At 45.0% G+C, this 18,220-nt stretch overlaps 1 protein-coding gene across 2 annotated transcripts in view; it reads left to right on the top strand.

The window, feature by feature from the left end:
* Window positions 1-359: 359 nt before the first annotated feature.
* LOC141153563 (alcohol dehydrogenase class-3) overlaps window positions 360-18,220 on the top strand; it is a 30,829-nt gene continuing 12,968 nt past the window's right edge. Inside the window, exons 1-6 of one of the 2 annotated variants that reach the window (XM_073638482.1) lie at window positions 360-515; window positions 4,630-4,731; window positions 4,848-4,989; window positions 8,356-8,443; window positions 12,075-12,294; window positions 15,991-16,251. In XM_073638482.1, the coding sequence (XP_073494583.1) occupies window positions 498-515; window positions 4,630-4,731; window positions 4,848-4,989; window positions 8,356-8,443; window positions 12,075-12,294; window positions 15,991-16,251 (831 nt within the window). In that variant the 5' untranslated portion in view covers window positions 360-497. The remainder of the gene's footprint in view (window positions 516-4,629; window positions 4,732-4,847; window positions 4,990-8,355; window positions 8,444-12,074; window positions 12,295-15,990; window positions 16,252-18,220) is intronic. The other variant, XM_073638492.1, reaches the window with a different exon arrangement.

The raw sequence follows: 18,220 nt of genomic DNA, 5'->3' as shown, positions 1-18,220 counted from the left end.
ATTGTCCCTGTACAGAGGCCATGTATTGTCCCCTGTACAGAGGCCATGTATTGTCCCCTGTACAGAGGCCATGTATTGTCCCCTGTACAGAGGCCATGTATTGTCCCTGTACAGAGGCCATGTATTGTCCCCTGTACAGAGGCCATGTATTGTCCCTGTACAGAGGCCATGTATTGTCCCTGTACAGAGGCCATGCCTCCTCTGTGCAGCTGTGATTCCCTCTGACTTATTACATAATGTTTGTCTTGAGCTGGGAGTTGTTTTAAGAAGATTGTGGATATGTCGTCAGCCCAGAGCCCACCAGTATGGGGGAGGCCCCCCGTTTTCTGCCTCCCTCATCCGGTTACCCTGTGAAATGCAGCAGTATATGACGTGCTCGGGTCCTTCCATGCGGCAGGGGGCGCTCGCGGTACCGCACCTTGTAAGTGCTGGGCGTGTAGGACGCCTACATCCAGCCAGTACAGCTCGTACACTGGAGAGTGAGTGCGGGGTGCAGCATGGACACTGCGGGGAAGGTGAGCTGTGCGGGGACAGTCCTGGTGACAGTGGCGGGGGCGCTGTGCGGGGACAGTCCTGGTGACAGTGACAGTGGTGGGGGCGCTGTGCGGGGACAGTCCTGGTGACAGTGGCGGGGGCGCTGTGCGGGGACAGTCCTGGTGACAGTGACAGTGGTGGGGGCGCTGTGCGGGGACAGTCCTGGTGACAGTGGCGGGGGCGATGTGCGGGGACCGTCCTGGTGACAGTGGCGGGGGCGCTGTGCGGGGACAGTCCTGGTGACAGTGGCGGGGGCGCTGTGTTGGGACGGTCCTGGTGACAGTGACAGCGGTGGGGGTGCTGTGCGGGGACAGTCCTGGTGACAGTGACAGTGGTGGGGGCGCTGTTCGGGGACAGTCCTGGTGCTGTTCGGGGACAGTCCTGGTGACAGTGGCGGGGGTGCTGTGTTGGGACGGTCCTGGTGACAGTGACAGCGGTGGGGACGCTGTGCGGGGACAGTCCTGGTGACAGTGACAGTGGCGGGGGTGCTGTGCGGGGACAGTCCTGGTGACAGTGACAGTGGCGGGGGTGCTGTGCGGGGACAGTCCTGGTGACAGTGACAGTGGCGGGGGCGCTGTGCGGGGACAGTCCTGGTGACAGTGACAGTGGCGGGGGCGCTGTGCGGGGACAGTCCTGGTGACAGTGGCGGGGGCGCTGTGCGGGGACAGTCCTGGTGACAGTGGCGGGGGCGCTGTGCGGGGACAGTCCTGGTGACAGTGGCGGGGGCGCTGTGCGGGGACAGTCCTGGTGACAGTGGCGGGGGCGCTGTGCGGGGACAGTCCTGGTGACAGTGGCGGGGACAGTCCTGGTGACAGTTGCGGGGGCGCTGTGCGGGGACAGTCCTGGTGACAGTGGCGGGGGCGCTGTGCGGGGACAGTCCTGGTGACAGTGGCGGGGGCAGTCCTGGTGGGGGTGCTGTGCGGGGACAGTCCTGCTGACAGTGACCGTGGCGGGGACGCTGTGCGGTGACAGTCCTGGTGCTGTGCGGGGACAGTCCTGGTGACAGTGGCGGGGGCGCTGTGTTGGGACGGTCCTAGTGACAGTGGCGGGGGCGCTGTGCGGGGACGGTCTGCCTTTGTCATGTGGTTGCAGGTGATGAGCCGGCGGTTCTCTGTGCATTGTGCTGTGGGCTGCGGTGACCCGGCTGCGGTGTAGGATCTGCAGTGACTCCTATCCCGTGCTTCTTTTGGCCTCCTGTAATGGTGGATGAGCTTATATGGAGGGATCCCATCCTGACCATGGCCATTATTATTACACGTCTATGAATTGACAGGATTCGTGCAGATGTTATGAAGACCTTCTGCCCCACTGCAGTGGCTATCCGAGCATTACATGGATAGCCTGTCATCTGACTAGCCACGATGTAATATTAGAAGCCTGACCCTCTGGCCATAGTCGGGCTCCATATGATATAGGGGCCTCCATGATGACGGCCACAGCCGTGGACCGGTGTAGAATCGGTTATCTACATATAGTGCACAGTGTATTATCTGTGTGATGTGTGGCAGTAGTCCTCCTGGCTGACAGTCTTGCCACACATTGTCTGTAGTTCTGGCCGTTCACACCTGTCTTCTTTACATAGAAAGAAATGAGAAAGTTCAAAAACGCAGGAAAAAAATGCATCAAGCCGGTTTTGCTTTGTTTCTGCGGTGTTTTTTTTTTTGGTGAATAAAATTAACCTTATTGAACATGTACTTTAGACTAATCACATGTGATCGGACCAAAAAAGGAGCACAGCATTTGGAGCTGCAGAAAAAAAACAATGGCATGTGTGAGCATAACCTTAAAGCACCACTCCAGCGGGTTTTTTTTTGTGGCGCTTAAATGTAAGCCCCCTGCCCCCGGTCATATACTTACCCTCCGACGTCTTCGCCATCTTGTGAGCGCATCTTCTGACTGTCCGGCAGTCAGAAGTTACGTCACAAGCTCTCAATTCAAGTCTATGAGAGTCAGAACTTGGCCAGTACGAGGCATTTGACGCGCCCCCTGGGGCCGTGGAGTACTCGGCTCCGGGCCGGTCTGTTCTTTTGGGATAGTCACGGTGGTGTGACCCGGTCCGTGGCCCCGGGCGGTCAATAACAGAGGGGAATAAAGTTTCGTGACGCCATCCGTGGTATGCAGCTATAGGTGGCCACCGCTGCTGTTCAGATCCAATGGGGCCGTTGGTGATGCAGCAGAGATGGTTCTGCTCTCCACGGGTAGAGCTAGGCCTCAGGGCAGTTAAACAGGTAGCTTTGTTTGTTGGTGTAGTGCAAGTCAGGTGACGCAGCAATTAAGTCAAGGACACAGCGGGGTGCAGTTTTCATGTTTTTACTCACAGTTTTTATGATGTTCCAGGTTACAACTGCCAGCTGGTTATAACAGCCCACCGAGTACTGTGTCCTCCGGGGAAGTGATCCAGCCAGCTCTCAGATAACTTGGGTGCACTTGACCGGGACCCCCTTCTTGTGTACCTTTCCCAGGTCGTCTCTCTGCGCTGGCTCTCGCCCTCCTGCCATCGCCTCAAACACAGTGTCCCGAGCCAGTGGCCGTGGGCCTTGTCAGGCGACGTCCCCTCTGTCTCCTTAGTCCTATATGGTCACCTTTTCAGCGAATGTGTGTGGTTTTGGCTACGGCACTTAGAGATACCGCAGCCTCCGGTTTGCTAGCTGAGTCTTGCAGTCCTCCACTAGTCTGGGGCCGGTCCCCTCCTGCGACCTGATCCCTTCTCCCGACTACGAATGGCGTGAGTTCGGGCGCACGGGTGGACTCCGCACTTCCCGTGCGCCTAGGATCCCTTCTCTGTCACTGGAGCCCTTCTCTGACTCCCTCGCTCCTCTCGTTCTCTCTCCTACTGGGCCCCTCTGCCTGGGCCCTCACTCTCTGCACCCTACTCCTCAACGGTCCTCACTCACTGAGCCTTTCTAGATGTTTCTACCTGTCTTTTTATACTGTCTGTCACTCTACGTGGTCCCCTTTACCTTCAGTCCTTCCTTGTGTGCTGCCCTAAACTACTTCCTCTACCCACCTCCTCTACCTAGTTCCCTCCTCCAGACAGGGACAGGGACTGTGCTCTCCCTCAGGAGCAATCTCGCCCTTTCCTACTGGAGTGATGTGGTGTTGGATGTGGGTCCCGGGTAGTGCTCCCTCCTTACCTGAGAGTGGGGTACCACACCTCTGGCTCAGATGCAGTACCTCTGTGGCGTCTGGACCCGCAGGGGCACCACACTCTCATAGACTTGTATTGTAAAGTGACCTCCGTGCCGTTCCATGAAACACTGGAGCAGCCGGCATGTCACTTTTTGCTGGAGACCGACTGGAGCAACTCTGGAAACTGGTGAAGGTGGCAGCAGGTGAGTATCAGTCAGGGGGATTACATTTAAAGCCCCACTCCAGCTGTGCAATAAAAAAACTGCTGGAGTGGGGCTTTAAGGGTATTTCCATGGGGATACGCATCTGCTGAGGATATTCCGCAGTGGCAAATTCTGCACAACATTGTGTGGATTTTGTGGCACATTGAGCTGTGAAACTGCTGCTGGGTCTCATTAATTATGAGGTCTGTTTGTTTTTTTATTGAAAAAAAAGAAATCTTGTAAGCAGAAATTTTTCTTTCTAAAAAACGGAACCCTGATGGACCAGCGAGGTACCACTTCCTCTGTTTTCCGTTTGTATTACTGGTGCAATAGATCACTTATTACATTTGTCTGTCCCTTAAACTTACTAGACAGCGAGAGTGTCCGAGTGGAAATGGGAGCAGAACCTTACAGTGAATTGCCACTCCCTCAGTTTGGTCTGTATGTAAAGATGGGGGTACATGACAACTTGGGTCATATGACATGGTGCGGCTTGTGACATAAGCCTGGGATGTGACTGTTGCCAAAAATCCAAACCTGTTGGGTGTTTGGGAACAGTCGCACACATCTTTTCCTTGTGTGACGACGACTTTAGTGCAGCGTGATTGGAGTTTTTTTTTTTTTTTTTTTTACGGCCAAATTGCAACTCTGAAGTAGTCCTATGGCAGCAGGCGGCAAAACCATCTCACAAATGAGACTTGATGTCACTCCACAAGTCGCCATGTGCCCCTAGCCTGAGATATTGGGTTATTTCTTGTTCTAGGTAATTACCTGCAGAGCCGCAGTTGCATGGGAGGCAGGAAAACCTCTGTCACTTGAAGAAGTAGAGGTGGCACCACCTAGAGCCCATGAAGTGCGCATTAAGGTAACCTTTTGTATAGTGCCCTCTGCATTTATAGGACTGGTTGCTCTTTATAGGGACAGGAATAAGCTGCCATAAATGTTAGTTTATTGCCTCACTTGCTATTTGTGAACTTGCAGATCGTGTCCACGGCTGTGTGCCACACTGATGCCTATACTTTAAGTGGTGCTGACCCTGAAGGATGTTTCCCAGTGATTCTCGGCCACGAAGGAGCTGGAATTGTAGAAAGTGTAGGAGAAGGCATTACAAGAGTTAAAGCCGGTAACTACAAATCCACATAATGGCTAACCTGAGGAAGGTAGGAAAGTCCTGAGGAGTGCAGTGTGCCCAGTGTATGAAGCTGGCATCCATGTATTGGGTGTGCCTGTGCAGAGGGGTCATCTGTGGGATCCTGTCACCTTCCAGAAATATCCTACAAATCATGACTAGAGTAAGATACTGCAAGAGATTTCCATTGAGGTAACAAACTGACAAACACTCTCCGACATCCGTGTGTCTGTTTTCCATTATGTTTATGGCATCCGTCACACAAAGGAACACAATAATTTGTCAGCGTTTTATGAGCTGAAACTGGAATTCCAGTAACAGAAATATAACATTACCCAGTGCTGTGTGAAGGTGCTGGTCCATTGCTGTCCTGTTTTCTGGAGGACGAGCTGCTCGAAGTTTTAGCTTTTCCTTCTAGATAATAGTTCAAGAACAAAACGGAGGACACCCCTCTATTTACTAATGTTACCCTAAAAAGCAGTTTGTCTAAACCAGGTCACCTCCCCCACCCCATAATTTTCTTATGGGAACTACAGTGCTGGCCAAAAGTATTGGCACCCCTGCAATTCTGTCAGATAATACTTCGTTTCTTCCTGAAAACGATTGCAATCACAAATTCTTTGGTATTATTCTCTTCATTTAATTTGCTTGCAAGGAAAAAACACAAAAGAGAATGAAGCAAAAATCAAATCATTGATCATTTCACACAAAACTCCAAAAAGGGCCGGACAAAAGTATTGGCACCCTCAGCCTAATACTTGGTTGCACAACCTTTAGCCAAAATAACTGCGAACAACCGCTTCCGGTAACCATCAATGAGTTTCTTACAATGCTCTGCTGGAATTGTAGACCATTCTTCTTTGGCAAACTGCTCCAGGTCCCTGATATTTGAAGGGTGCCTTCTCCAAACTGCCATTTTGAGATCTCTCCACAGGTGTTCTATGGAATTTAGGTCTGGAATCATTGCTAGCCACCTTAGAAGTCTCCAGTGCTTTCTCTAAAACCATTTTATAGTGCTTTTGGAAGTGTGTTTTGGGTCATTGTCCTGCTGGAAGACCCATGGCCTCTGAGGGAGACCCAGCTTTCTCACACTGGGCCCTACATTATGCTGCAAAATTTGTTGGTAGTCTTCAGACTTCATAATGCCATGCACAAGATCAAGCAGTCCAGTGCCAGAGGCAGCAAAGCAGCCCCAAAACATAAGGGAACCTCCGCCATGTTTGACTGTAGGGACCGTGTTCTTTTCTTTGAATGCCTCTTTTTCTTTCCTGTACACTCTATGTAGATGCTTTTTCCCAAAAGCTCTACTTTTGTCTCATCTGACCAGAGAACATTCTTCCAAAACGTTTTAGATTTTCTCAGGTAAGTTTTGGCAAACTGCAGCCTGGCTTTTTTATGTCTCGGGGTAAGAAGTGAGGTCTTCCTGGGTATCCTACCATACAGTCCCTTTTCATTCAGACGTCGACAGATAGTACGGGTTGACACTGTTGTACCCTCGGACTGTAGGGCAGCTTGAACTTGTTTGGATGTTAGTCAAGGTTCTTTATCCACCATCCGCACAATCTTGCGTTGAAATCTCTCGTCAATTTTTCTTTTCTGTCCACATCTAGGGAGGTTAGCCACAGTGCCATGGGCTTTAACTTCTTGATGACACTGCGCACGGAAGACACAGGAACATTCAGGCCTTTGGAGATGGACTTGTAGCCTTGAGATTGCTCATGCTTCCTCACAATTTGGCTTCTCAAGTCGTCAGACAGTTCTTTGGTCTTCTTTCTTTTCTCCATGCTCAATGTGGTACACACAAGGACACAGGACAGAGGTTGAGTCAACTTTAATCCATGTTAACTGGCTGCAAGTGTGATTTAGTTATTGCGAACACCTGTTAGGTGCCACAGGTAAGTTACAGGTGCTGTTAATTACACGAATTAGAGAAGCATCACATGATTTTTCAAAGGGTGTCAATACTTTTGTCCACCCCCTTTTTTAGGTTTGGCGTGGAATTATATCCAATTTGGCTTTAGGACAATTCTTTTTGTGTTTTTTTCATTGAAGACAAATTAAATGAAGAGAATAATGCCAAAGAATTTGTGATTGCAATGATTTTCAGGAAGAAACTGAGTATTATCTGACAGAATTGCAGGGGTGCCAATACTTTTGGCCAGCACTGTAGATGCACATTGTACCCTTTCCCATTGACATTTTGCCTTGTACAGCTGTTGTTACCATTGAGTAAAACATATAGCCGCTGTAACCCTGATGTAGGAACTTGTTATATTTATCACTATCCCTGAAATGTACATATATACAGTCCTAAAGTGAACTGTACAGTCTCAATGACAGTCCCGTTTTGTATCTCCAACACCTGTGCAGACCTGTGTCTCTCCGTGGTTACAGACTACAAACAATCTGTGTAGTCCAGTCATACTCTCTTCTGTCCCCTATTGATTACATACATTCGACTGCTCCTCTGAGAAATTAAATATGCAAATTGCCTCTTCAGAGAGGAAGAGGACTTGAACTCTAGTGCCACCTATTGGAAGTAGTAATCCTAAAAATCAATATCGACCCTTTAACAAGCCTTGCCACATGATGTAGGATAAAAGCCAAACCAGAATCTCAATTTGCAGACTTATGTTTTGGGGTATTGCCCCTCCTCAGTGCAAAGCATAATATCTGATTTGGCTAGGTGAGAGACCTCTGATTGCTACTTCCAGTTTCCCAGAGGAGCATTGTTGATCTATAAGTCTCCTTACTTTGGCATGTCACTCTTCACAAGGAGAGACATTAACCCTTAGACCCCAGTCAGAGGCCACTTATACATCTAAGGGTGCAATCAGACAAACATATAACATGGCCAACGATCGCATCGCAGTGCACCGACTGGGCCGGCACCTCTCCTGACCTAAGCGTGACAGTGTCATGTATTTCTATACAGCTGTCACGCTCTGGTCAGGAGAGGTGCCGGCCAGTTTGTGCACAGTGATGTGATCATTGCCCGTCAGACTGTGTACCTTATCAGCTCTCAATGTTTGCACTGAAAATGGGCAACACCATGAAACATGTCTGCAAATTGAGATTCTGGTTTTGTTTTTATCCTACGTCATGTGGCAAGGCTTGTTAAAGGGTCGATATTGACTTTTAGGATTGCTACTTCCAATAGATGGCACTAGAGTTCTAGTCCTGTTCCGCTTCAAAGAGGCTATTTGTACGCTTGGATGGAAAGGAGTCTGTAGAATTGGGGAACATGCAGGCTTTGTAGTGTCATGATGACCCAGAATCTGTGGACACACAGTAAGATACATTTATTAATACTATTACCATACTTCTTTCATAAGGCCTGTGTTTTTGTTATATTTTCAGGAGACCGAGTTATTCCTCTTTACATCCCTCAGTGTGGTGAATGCAAATTTTGTTTGAACCCCAAAACCAACCTATGTCAAAAGATCAGGTAACGTTTTTTTTTTTGCCTATGAATCACTGTGACAATTTGTTTTCTTATTCATTGATGGCATCTGTTAGTAGTATGTTTAATAAACACATTTTTATGGTATTTGCTATATTTCATTTCTTACTGTTTTTATGATTTTTTTACTGTTTCACTTTCTGACTCCGGAGGGTGTGGACATGCCTGTCTGCCTCTCTGCTAGATTGTGGAGACAATACGGCGCCGGACTACTGGCAGCCCATTGCAGCAGCAGAAGCTTCTACTTTATTTCAGTTACAGTTTTGTTACAGTTATTTTATTTTATTATTTTATTACCTTCTTTGGATTGCAACGTTCCTGTATACTCATATATTGGGGATGGAAGATACAACACTTCCCACACTATCAACTGCTGCTGGGCACACAGCACGAGATCTGCACCTGGATCTTCTTCCACCACTTACAAGTCTCCTGCAGGTACAGACACTCTGGGGCACGCAATACAGACCATCTCAGCTAATGCTACTGAAGGATGCATGCTGCTACCTACAGCCTGTGACAGGGATACAGCCATATGTGAGCGGTGGAGGTCACTGCATACGATCTGCCATGGAGAGGACTGGTGTGACGGGTGGAAACAATGACGGGATGGTGGACCCTAGGTCTGTTGCTAAACGAGCAGTGTATTCTAGGGATCGTCTTCTGGAACTGCGCAGGATAAAGTCTTCTCCAGCAGTGGCAATACTGAATGTTCCACGGGAAATAAGGAGACCTTTCAGAGGCTGCAGAGCAGGCAAGAAGATCAAGTCCTGGAGGAGAAGGTTTAAACCAGTGGTCCCATCCATTATCATGGGTAACGTACGATCGCTGGGAAATAAGTCGGATGAACTGCTGGCTCTGAGTAAGACCCAGAAGGAGTTTAGGGAATGCAGTCTCATGTGCTTTACAGAAACCTGGCTGCATGAGGAGGTCCCAGATTCATGTGTCTCGGTACCAGGGTTTCAAATGGTTCGGGCTGATAGAGAGAGAGTTAGATGCGGCAAGAAAAAAGGTGGAGGAGTGATACTCTACATTAACAACAGATGGTGCAATCAGGGGCATGTAACTGTTAAGGAGAAACATTGCTGTCCAAATATTGAACTGTTAGCAGTGGGCCTCAGGCCTTACTATCTGCCTAGAGAATTCACTCTTGTTATTGTAGTTGTGATGTATATACCACCATCTGCGAACCCAGAGGCTGCTGGGGATGTGTTGTCAGGGGTGATGGCCCGGCTTCAGACTAAACACCCAAACTCTCTAACTGTAATTTCTGGGGATTTCAATCGAGTAAAGATCTCATCTGCAATACCAAAGTTCTATCAATATGTCAAATGTCCTACACGGGACAACAACACACTGGATCTCCTCTTTGCTAATGTTAAGAATGCTTATTCATCGGCTGCATTACCCCCCCTGGGGAAATCTGACCACAACCTCATACTATTGTCTCCTGCTTACCAACCAGACATCCGCAAACAACCAGTGACAATTAAAAAGATAAGGAAGTGGTGTCCAGCAGCAGAGGAGGCGTTACAAGACTGCTTTGATTGTACAGACTGGGAGGTGTTGTGTACCATGAAAGAGAATTGTGATGTTAATGAGATTACTGGCAGAGTTACTGATTACATCAACTTCTGTATGGACATTGTAGTACCTGTTCAAGAGATTCGGTGTTATGCAAACAATAAGCCATGGATTACAAAAGAGTTGAAACATTTACTAAACATGAAAAAACTGGCTTTTAAAAGGAAGGACAAGGAGGCATTGAAAATTATACAGCGAGACCTAAAGGGGAAAATTAAGATTGCCCGTGAGGCATTCAGAGTTAAATTAGAAAATCAATTTGCACAAAAAAGCTCCAGAGAGGTGTGGGCTGGAATGAAGCTAGTGACGGGGTTTAAGGCAAGGTCGGAGCAGGGGGGTGGTGGACTTAGAATGGCTAATGAAATGAATGAGTTCTTCAATAGATTCAGCAATAAAGGTGCGGTAGCAGCAGGGAAGGGGGAGGAGGCCGGGGAACAACTAGCTAAATTAACAGGGGGTGAAATAGATCATTTCTCGGTCTCCAAAAATGACGTGAGGGACCAGTTTAGTAAGCTGGCCATTGGCAAAGCAGCAGGGCCTGACGGTCTCAGTCCACGTGTCCTCAGAGTGTGTGCAAATCAGTTGTGTACTGTCTTCCAGCATCTCTTTAACCAGAGCTTACAATCAAAGAGAGTACCAGTGCTATGGAAGACTTCCTGCCTGGTGCCGGTTCCCAAGACTACCTTCCCGGCTTCCCTGGGGGACTATAGACCGGTGGCCTTAACATCGCATGCGATGAAGTCCTTGGAGAGAATAGTACTTGCTCACTTGTGTCCGAGGGTGATGGCGCATACTGATGCTCTTCAGTTTGCGTACCGGCAGGGACTGGGGGTGGACGATGCTGTAGCGTCTCTGCTACAAACAGTACATTCCTTTTTGGACAATAATGGAACCACTGTGCGTGCTTTGTTCTTTGATTTCTCTAGTGCGTTCAACACATTACAGCCACTCTTACTGCGTGGAAAGTTGATTAAAATGGCGGTGGATGAGGGACTTGTGAATTGGATAATTGACTACCTGTCGGATAGGCCACAGTTTGTTAGGTGGGGGACGGCTACATCAGATAGTGTACTGAGCAGTGTCGGAGCCCCGCAGGGAACAGTGCTGTCGCCATTCCTCTTTACATTGTACACAGCTGACTTTCAGTATAAATCAGACCGTTGTCACCTCCAGAAGTACTCGGATGACTCTGTGATAGTTGGCGGTATTGGGAAGGACCGGGATGAAGAGGAATATAGAAGGGTGGTTGCGGACTTTGTAGTATGGTGCCAGGCTAACCATCTAGAACTAAATGTTAAGAAAACCAGGGAGTTGGTGATGAGCTATGGAAGGTGCAAGAAGGTATGCCTACCTGTTACCATTGACGGTCAGGATGTGGAGATGGTGGACAGTTTCAAATATTTGGGGGTTTACCTGGATAGCAAGCTAGACTGGAAGTGCCACATGGAGAAGGTCTACAAGAAGGGGATGAGTAGATTGTACTTCCTAAGGAAGTTAAGGTCTTTTAATGTGTGTGGCAAAATGCTTGAGGTGTTCTACCAATCCATTGTGGCTAGTGCCACCTTTGCGGCAATAATTTGCTGGGGTAACAGTGTGCGTGTTGCTGACGCCAACAAGCTCAACAAACTTATAAAGAAGGCTAGCGCGACGGTGGGCCTACAGCTTGGGACTTTTGAAGAGGTGGTAGAGGATAGGATTAAGAAGAAGTGCAGAGCTATAATGGGCAACAACACACACCCGCTTTATGAACTGTTTGCGAAACAGAAGAGCACATTCAGCAATCGCCTAATACAACTAAGGTGTAAAAAGGAAAAATACAGGAGATCGTTTGTTCCAGCAGCTATGGGGTTGTTTAACAAATGTCTGAAAAGCAATGTCTAAAGCATTCCAAATGTTATGTTATCATATGTGTCATGTTCGAGATCTGTGTTCTGCTGCTGTGATACCGCAATTTCCTCCGGGATAAATAAAGTATATCTTATCTTATCTTATCTTATTTAACATGGTATAATGGAACTTGTGCTTTTTACAGGATAACTCAAGGTCGTGGTTTCATGCCTGATGGTACTAGCAGGTTTACCTGCAAAGGAAAACAGATTTTCCACTTCATGGGCACCAGCACCTTCTCTGAATACACAGTTGTTGCTGACATCTCTATTGCTAAAATAGAGGACTCTGCTCCTCTGGACAAAGTCTGCCTGCTGGGCTGTGGTGTGTCCACCGGATATGGAGCAGCTCTGAACACTGCCAAGGTAATCGGATCAAGCGTTTGCATAGGCTCTGTTCACAATAGCTTCCATTATTTAGGATTATCCACATCAAATTTTAAGAATACACAAACATATACCATGAACAGTGTATCTATTAACCCATTCGTTACTTGCTGTTTGTTCTTTCTTTTAATCTTTCCTCATCTCTGCCCCCCCATCACAACTTCCAAGAGCCATCATTTTTATTTTTCCATTGTTCTAGCCGTGTGGGGGCTTTTTTTTTTTCTTTTGTGAATGTAGTATTCAATTACACGGTTCATTTTGCCATATAATTTACTGAAAAGTGAGATGAAATTGTGAAGGAGAAAAAAGCAATTTTGATTTATTTATTTATTTTTTCCTGACAATACGATTCTCGAGGTCAGCACAATTACAGCGCTACCACATCTTTAATATACATAATAAGAAACTTTAACAAAAAAAAAACCAAAACAGAACTTTGCATTTAACCCCTTTACGACCTATGCCGTATAGGTACTTCATTACAGTTAAAGAAGAAAAAAGCAGTATGTACAGACAGGGATCACAAAAAATGAAATCAGAATAGTTTATTAACAAGCAGACCAAAAAAAAACAATTTAAAGTGAAAAAACGCTAAACTTTACAAGACCCCAACATTATAATGTCTTAGGCCAATCCTCTAAAAGCTGTTATACAACAGTGTACAAACCAATGGATATTCACCCCACAAACATGTGTGATGGTACATTAATAGAAAATGACATGCATGAAAGAACCTCCAATACAGCATAAGCCTAATATCGATAGTACATAATTCAAATGTAGTCATGAAAAATTACTGAAATGCAAGTGCTAAAGGTAATAGTCACTATGTGACATGACACGAGTATAGACCTGTACATAATATACGCTGCTGACATACAAAGGGTAGAAAAGGAATGGGAGTAAAAAGGTAAGACCATTCGTGGCCTGTGAAATAACAGGAGAGGATATAGCGGCCTTGGTTTGTTTTTGAGCGGACTTTTTCATTGATGCCATTTTGGTGTTCATACTTATTTTTTTTTTATTATTGCATTTTTATGGGGCATTGTGGCCACTGAAACGGCATTTTTTTTTTTTTTCTTTTTAAAATATACTTTAAATAATTTAGTACTTTGATGGAATGAACTTGAGCCCCTTCCAGACATTCGACATGTATTACCGTAAAGCGCCAGCACCGTCAGCAGCAGCGGTTGTCAGCTGCAGCACCGATAGCAGCCATTAATCCTTTAGACACCGCAATCAATAGCGACCACAGCTTCTAGATGATTTTGAGAAGTAGGGGGCTCACACTCCATTGGCCCACCCCCTTCCCCCCAGGATCTAATTGTGGAGTGCCAATGGTTGTTATGGCAATCTAAGACTAACTGAACTACAAATAAAGTAATGGTTTAAAAAACGTTATGCCGCTAAAAACTCAGTTTTTGTGTAAAAATAAAAAGAAATAAAGTATACATAATGTATATCGCTGTGTTTGGAACAACCCTAACCATAAAACTGCCCCAATATTTATCCCATATAGTGAAAACCTTAGAAAAAAAAATAGGTCTCTATATGTCACCATCTATGTTGTGTTTTTGTCTTGTGTAGAAAATGGAAGAAAAAGTGATCAAAAAATGATATAGCTTAAAACATTATCTCGTCCCTCAAAGAACAAGTTCCCACATGGCTGTCGTTGAAAAATAAACTTACAGATATCAGAGTATGGCGATGCAAAAACAAATATTTTGTAAAAAAAATAAATAAATATGCAAGAGTTGCAATACATGAAACATATATAAGTGTGGTATAAATGTTATCGTACGGACCCGAAGAACAAAGTTGTCTTTCATTTTTATCAAACAATGGCAGAAAAAATGAAGGATTAAAAACTCATGTCTTGCTCATCCCATATAAAACAAAACCAAAGCAATAGCCGTAATACAGCGGGAAAAATGTAAAAACAAAGTTCTGAAAAAATACGGCTATAATTTTCCTGCCCTGAACAATAAAGTAGTGTTATTACTGTGCTGTAAATGACAAATATCATAATAAATATAAACCCCCACCAATAAGCTGAAACTGCTCAAGCAGCAACTGGAACTAAGCGATGTACAGGCGGAACAAAATAGCCCGCACACCGCTTAGTGGCCACTGTCGAGCACTGCACTTTAGCTCCCATAGAAGTGAATGTACTGCACTACTTGGTTGCAGCTAACAAGCAATGTATGGGGCTGTTGTGTTCCTCTTGTTCATCTTAGTTTGTCGTTCTAGAGAATCCGTTTTCTAGGTAATTTTTACCACAGACTTAACCCGGTAAAACAAAAAAAAATTCAGAATCACATGGTTTTTCACCATTTCACTGCACTTAGTTTTGGTCCCGTTATTCAGTACATGATACAGTAAAGTGGTGCCATTCAGAAATACAAATCAGCCCGCAAAAAAACAAGCCCTCATACTGCTATGTCATTGGAAAATCAAAAAAGTTGACTTTTGGAAGAGGAGGAAAAAAAAAAAAGGCACAATGTATTGGGCAGTAACATGACATATTTATAATTTCCATTCTACAATGTTTTGCATACTAATGTCTAGAAAATAATCACTGCACCCATAGATTAATTCCCTTATGGGAGTTATTTGTAAAATGGGGTCACTTTTTGGGGGTTTCCTTTAAATGTTGCCCACACTACTCTACTACAGGAAACTGTGCTCCAAAAGCCAAATGGTGCTCCTGCTCTTCTGAGCCCTGCCGTGTGCACAAACAGCAATCTGTGACTATGTATAGGGATTATTTACAGGGTACTTTGTTATTTTATTAGTCATGGTAAAGATGTAGCATTTTGAGCAAAATCTACTTGCTGATGTAATTTTTCATTTTCACACAACCAAAGGTACAGACTTTGTTGAAATATCTTTGAGATAAAAATGCTCATTACTTCCCCTGATGACCCCCATGAAAGGTGTGGTTTCTGATAAAGGGGCTCACGTTGCAGCTGTTGTGCTGCTCTACCACATAAGGGGCTCTGCAAAAAGTACAACAATTACAAGTATGCGCTCCAAGAATAAGTGATTAGCATTGCAGACTTGCAGCGCTGGGGTCCAGAGTTCAAATTCCACCAAGGACAACATCTGCAAGGAGTTTGTATGTTCTCCCCGTGTTTGTGTGGGTTTCCTCTGGGTACTACGGTTTCCTTACACACTCCAAAGACATATTGGTAGGGATTTTAGATTGTGAGCCCCATTGGGGGATAGTGATGTCTATAAAGTGCTGTGAAATTAATGATGCGATTTAGCAATGGAGAGTTAATAGCTGGAGACACACCATTGCAAGCTTGACTAGAACAGGCATCCCAGTTCTTCTGCATGAGATGGTGGTGGGGTTTGACTGGAGTGGTGGTCAAGAGTACATGATTCTGCTCCAGTTACAGACTACAGGAATGATAGATACAGCTGAGCCCAGCACTCACTTTTTCAATCATTCCCATATACTTTCCATAAAACTTCAGCTCCTCCGCAATGTGGTGGTATGGTGAGGTGCACCTTGAACCAGCATTCTAGTGATGGAGGGGGGCTCCAGTTTTCATTCGTCCCCCATCTTGTGTTTTATGCTGTACCATATATTTCCTCCTGGGTTTTCAGATTTTACTGTCATTTTGTGCCATATTTTAATGACTTTTATTGTTTTGTTTTTTATGCCAGGTGGAGCCTGGTTCTACCTGCGCAGTATTTGGCCTAGGAGGGGTTGGCCTGGCGGTAATTATGGGATGTAAAGTTGCCGGTGCCAAGCGCATTATCGGAATTGACCTGAACAAGGACAAGTTTGAAAAGGCAAAAGAGTTTGGCGCTACTGAATGCATCAGTCCCTCGGACTACAGCAAGCCGATCCAGGAAGAGCTGGTGGACATGACTGATGGAGGCGTGGATTATTCCTTTGAGTGCATAGGAAATGTTGGCGTGATGGTAACTATATAGTCAAAAAAATGTTTGTTGTTTTTTTTGGTTTTGCTACCTGCCAAACTAGGTTTCAGTTCAGTGTGGACCCAGTGAAACCGTTTATTATACCAAGTAACTATTGCCAAGACTTAGTACAGTATTTCAAGAAAGGCAAAAAAAGAGCCATTTTTTTCCCCCAATTTCCAGCTAGGCACTAGGCAGAGCAGTGTTCACTGTGCAATACTCATTTACTCATACTTATTACCTATGGAGAGGATAGTTGTAGACATTTGCACAAGATTATGAATTTGAGTAGTGATTAAAGGTTGTGTGCATGTTAATACATTCGGCCCAAACTGTCTCCAGTGAAAGCATATTTGCTTTTTTAAAAAATTTTTTTTGCCACTTTTGAGCAAAGAAAAAAGTTGCAAAAGAGATTAGCAAACTTGATCACACTCATTTTACACTAAAAACTGGAATAGACACATTGATAGATATAGACTGTTGTGCTAAACGGATATCAAGGATCAAGAAATTCCAACATGGATTACTATAGAGGGAATTTTACAGTTTTTATAGAGTCAAAAATCTTTTTGTTTTTGACTCCTTGTCACTTTTGAAAAGTGGATGGGAAAACAGGCATGCTTAGCTGTGCAAGTAAGCTGTACGCCGGATTTATGAATTGAGACTTATTTAAAGATCACAAAAAAGTATAACTTCTCACTCCAGTTGGACAGTGGTGTAAAAAAGGAAAGACTGTCTGACAGCAATACAGAAGTATGAAATCTAAAGATGCTCCAAATTTATCAAACATCGTGCGACTTTAAGATACATTTGGTGCAAATGAAGAGATCTCCGTCATAAGCAAAACTGACTTTAAAAATTCCTCTCATGAGTTACTATCCCAATGTAATGGTGTATAATGCATGTATTGCAGAATTAAATGAGCTAAGTGTTGTTTATGGAGGGGATAGCTCTTGCTAAAATAGGATTTCTCAGACTCTTCACACTGAATCGAGCATAAAGATAAAATTGTTCTCTGTATAATTCCTAATTAGTAGCTAAAATCCATCATGCAGAGCATCCAAGTAAAAGTGACAAGTACAAGTAGCTTACATGTTTCCAGTACTCCAAACTCTGTTAAAGAAGCACTCCCATCAGAATTTTTATGCTTTTTTAATATATTGCAGTTATCATATTATATAGCACTGTGTACTTACAATTGCTCATTTTTCCTTTCTACCCAGCTAATTCTTCTCTTTTCCATTTGGTCTATCACATCAAGTGAATAAAAACTGACTAGCTGAATCCTTCTAAGCTCTATGTAGAAACAGAAGTAAATTTTCGCTGTACAAGTCAATGCAAAAGTCCCGGAACTAGCATCTAGGTCAGGAGTTCAAGAAGGAAATAATAAAGGCAGGGTCAAGAGACTTCCTGTTTCTACATAGAGAAAAGAGAAGAAATAACTGAGTAGAAAGACAACTAAGCAATTGTAAGTATACAGTGCTATATATTTATGATTACATTATTTTAAAGAGGTTGTCCACTACTTTTACATTGATTGCCTATCCTTAGGATAGGTCATCAATGTCTGATTGGTCGGGGTCCGATACCAGGCTCCTCCGCCGATCAGCTGTTATCAGCGGCTGGAAGTACTCACTTGCCGAGCTACTCCGTCTACTTGTAATGGCTGCCGCAGGGTATTACACATCTTCCTCCTATTGATTTGAATAGGAGGTGGATGTGTAGTATCCTGCGGCAGCCATTACAAGTAGACGGAGTAGCTCGGCAAGTGAGTACTTCCAGGCGCCGATAACAGCTGGTGGGGGGGCGGGTGTCGGACCCCAACTGATTAGACATTGATGACCTATCCTAAGGATAGGCCATCAATGTAAAAGTAGTGGACAACCTCTTTAAGAGAATACATTCTTTGGGAGTTCTTTAAATATATGGATCTTTCAAAACATGTCAGCTTCCTGCACTTGTCACTTTTACT

This window comes from Phyllobates terribilis, unplaced genomic scaffold (assembly GCF_046119375.1).
Source record: "Phyllobates terribilis strain yellow unplaced genomic scaffold, ASM4611937v1 Scaffold_1__5_contigs__length_1240528914, whole genome shotgun sequence".
NCBI lineage: Eukaryota > Metazoa > Chordata > Amphibia > Anura > Dendrobatidae > Phyllobates > Phyllobates terribilis.
The sequence above is the reverse complement of the archived record's forward strand: the minus strand, read 5'-3'. Positions and strand labels throughout refer to the sequence as shown.